This window comes from Andrographis paniculata, unplaced genomic scaffold (genome assembly GCF_009805555.1).
Source record: "Andrographis paniculata isolate CXL003 unplaced genomic scaffold, ASM980555v1 Contig14END, whole genome shotgun sequence".
Classification (NCBI taxonomy): Eukaryota; Viridiplantae; Streptophyta; class Magnoliopsida; order Lamiales; family Acanthaceae; genus Andrographis; species Andrographis paniculata.
The window spans coordinates 169,680-172,651 of record NW_026137424.1 but is presented as its reverse complement, the minus strand read 5'-3'; the positions used below and the strand labels follow the sequence as shown (position 1 = coordinate 172,651).

General features: G+C 37.9%; 1 protein-coding gene across 1 annotated transcript; it reads right to left on the bottom strand.

Annotated features, from left to right (window-relative positions):
• Positions 1–890: 890 nt before the first annotated feature.
• LOC127258258 (secreted RxLR effector protein 161-like) lies at positions 891–1,562 on the bottom strand. The gene is made up of 2 exons (XM_051285046.1): positions 1,442–1,562; positions 891–1,111 (listed from the first exon to the last, which is right to left on the bottom strand). Exons 1-2 carry the CDS (start codon positions 1,560–1,562, stop codon positions 891–893), a joined length of 342 nt encoding a protein of 113 aa, XP_051141003.1.
• Positions 1,563–2,972: the final 1,410 nt, after the last annotated feature.

Genomic DNA, 2,972 nt, shown 5'->3' with positions numbered 1-2,972 from the left:
ATGTACAATAAATAAATAATATTTATTTATTTCTTCCAAATTAATCTAATTAATTTTGGTGCATTGGCCCATCATATTTTCACTAACCGATTAATCGATTGCAATCCAACAATCCCCCACATGAGTGGAAATGCCCATATAGGACAGAAGCCCAGCTCAATCCCTGTGAGACATTGACACATTAGGACAGTTACTTTTTGGCTTTGAACCTTCCATAGTCAACATTACAAAGTGTATTGGTGGCCCAATTGACGTGATGCATTGAACTATTCCACCTCTGCGTGCACTTAGTAAATAATATTGACGTGTCGCTATCTTAGTCTCAACTTTGTTCTTACGTTTTGATCCATTTTGGCCATGGATCTCGTCATTGGATTCATAAGTATTTCGTTTGAAACAGCCCACACTTCACACTTGTATAGGTAATCATATCTCAAAAGTATCTAACTTACATCTTTAGGATCATTAAGAGTCATTGACTCAACCTCACCACTTTTGCACATTATAACACTCATTGTTTTTCAGGAAATTGTAATTGAGTGCTCATGCCGGACTCTCACAGCTTAGTTTTCCCATTGAACCAAGGATTGGGATTTCCAAGTGATTTGGTTGGGTTACCGCTATAATTGTCTCTATCTTGTGGATTTCAAACCCATTCCCTTTAGCAGTCTGTACATTTTATCTCTCTACAACCCATTGATTAGTGGATGTACTAGGTTTTCTATTGATTTTGCATATTCAATAGTCAAAACTCCACTAGTGATCAAATGCCTTACAGTGTTATATCTACGTCGGATATGTCGGGATTTACCGCTGTACATTCCATTCTTAGCCCTTGCTATTGAAGCTTGGCTATCGCAGAGAATGATTATGGGAGGTACTTGTTTAGTCTAATATGGAATATCATCCATGAAGTTCCTCAGCCATTCGGCTTCTTCGCCAGCTTTGTCCAAGGCGATGAACTCCGATTCCATTGTGAACCGTGCAATGCACATCTGTTTGGTAGATTTCCACGAAACAACTCCTCCTTCAATCATAAATACATATCCATTTATAGACAGTGAGTCTTTTGCATCAGATATCCAATCGGCATCGCAGTACCCTTCGAGTACTGATGGATATTTAAGGTAGTGTATGCCAAAATTTAGAGTAAATTTAAGATAACTTAATACTCTTACTAGCGCTTTCCAGTGTTCATGACTGAGGTTGCTAGTGTATCAACTCAGCTTGTTTACAGGGCAAGCCAGGACTGGCCTTGTACAATTTATTAGGTACATTAGGCTTAAAAAAATTTTGGCATAGTCTTCTTGAGCTATGAGGTCTCCCCTATTCTTGCTTAAGTGTACGCTGAGGTCCATTGGGGTTTTCATTGGAGTGTTGTCATAGGCATTGAATTTTCACAATATCTTTTTCACATAGTGGGACTGAGTCAGAACAATACCTTCGTCTTGTCTTAGAATCTTCATTCCAAGGATGACGTCGGCTAGCCCCAAATCTTTCATTTCAAAGTTATGACTCAACATGCATTTGACCTCATTAATCAGACTGACCTCTTTAGCCATGATCAGTAAGCGTCTACATATAGATATATTATGATAAAACCGGAAGGTGTTTCTTTAATGTAGACACACTCGTCAAACTCTTTTATTTTAATACCATTTGATAACATGACATTATCAAATCTTAAGTGTCATTGTAAAGTTGCTTGTTTCAGTCTGTACAAAGACTATGTGTTTGCACACCTTTTTCTCTAGGCTAGGAATGACATATCCTTTCGGTTGTTCCATATATACCTCTTCTTCTAATTCATCATTTAGAAAAGCATTCTTCACATTCATTTGGTGAATCTCAAGACTGTTCAAAGACGTAATCGAAAGAAGCACTCGAATGGATGTTATCCTAGTTACTAGTGAATATGTGTCGAAGAAGTCAAACCCATCGATTTGTCTGTAGCCTTTTACTACAAGATGGGCTTTGTATTTATCAATAGATCCATCATCCTTGAGTTTTCTTTTTAATACCCATTTGTACCCTAGTGGTTTACAGCCTTAGGGTAGGTCAGATAACACCCAAGTATTATTCTGCATTATTGAGTCTATTTCACTGTCTATTGCTTCCTTCTAGAAGGGAGCATTAGGACTAGATACTGCTTCCTTGATCGTTGTTGGATCATTGTCCAACATATACGTAATAAAATATGGACCAAAGGTTTTCTCGACCCTTGTCCTTTTGCTACGCCTAGGTTCTGAAACCTCTTGATCAGGGCTACCAACCGATTGTCTCTTTATGCCCCGTAGTTCTTCATCTACAGGTTTTTGGTTGGATTGTATCCTTTCCTTACAAGAATAGACATTTTCAAAGAATATGGCATTCCTTGATTCTATCGTAGTTTCTTTGGTCATCCCAAGCATATCCGATTTGTGAACTACGAAACGATAAGTACTACTATTTAGTGCGTATCCGATGAATGTGCAATCTACTAGTTTTGGGCCGATAGATACTTGCTTTGGAGGCGGAACTTCCACTTTTGCTAGACACCCCCACACTTTGAGGTATTTGTATATGGGTTTCTTACATTTCACCTTGTCCTTAAGTGGAATATTGTTCAGGATATCATTTTCAGTTAGTAATGCCTCCCCCCAAATTTTTGGGGAAGTCCTGAACTTATCAATAAGGAATTCATCATTTCCTTAAGTGTTCGATTTTTGCATTCTGCAACGCCGTTCGATTGCGGTGAATATGGATTCATTGTCTGATGAATTATGCTATTTTCGTTACATAATTCTTTGAATGGAGCCACATATTTCCCACCTCTATCACTTCGAACTGTCTTGATTTTACAGTCAAGTTAATTTTTTGCCTCGGTTTTGAAGTTCTTGAAGGCCTCGATTGCTTCGTTCTTTTCCCTTAATAGGTAAATATAGCAATAATTTGTCCAGTCATCGATAAAGGTGATGAAATATTTCTTTCTA

Bases quoted from the DNA above. Each gene is read 5' to 3' on its own strand.
- LOC127258258 (XM_051285046.1), bottom strand. From the start codon at position 1,562: ATGGCTAAAGAGGTCAGTCTGATTAATGAGGTCAAATGCATGTTGAGT. The intron at 1,112-1,441 runs GTATTGTTCTGA...AATATCCATCAG, and splicing joins GATTCTAAGACAAGACGAAG to TACTCGAAGGGTACTGCGAT.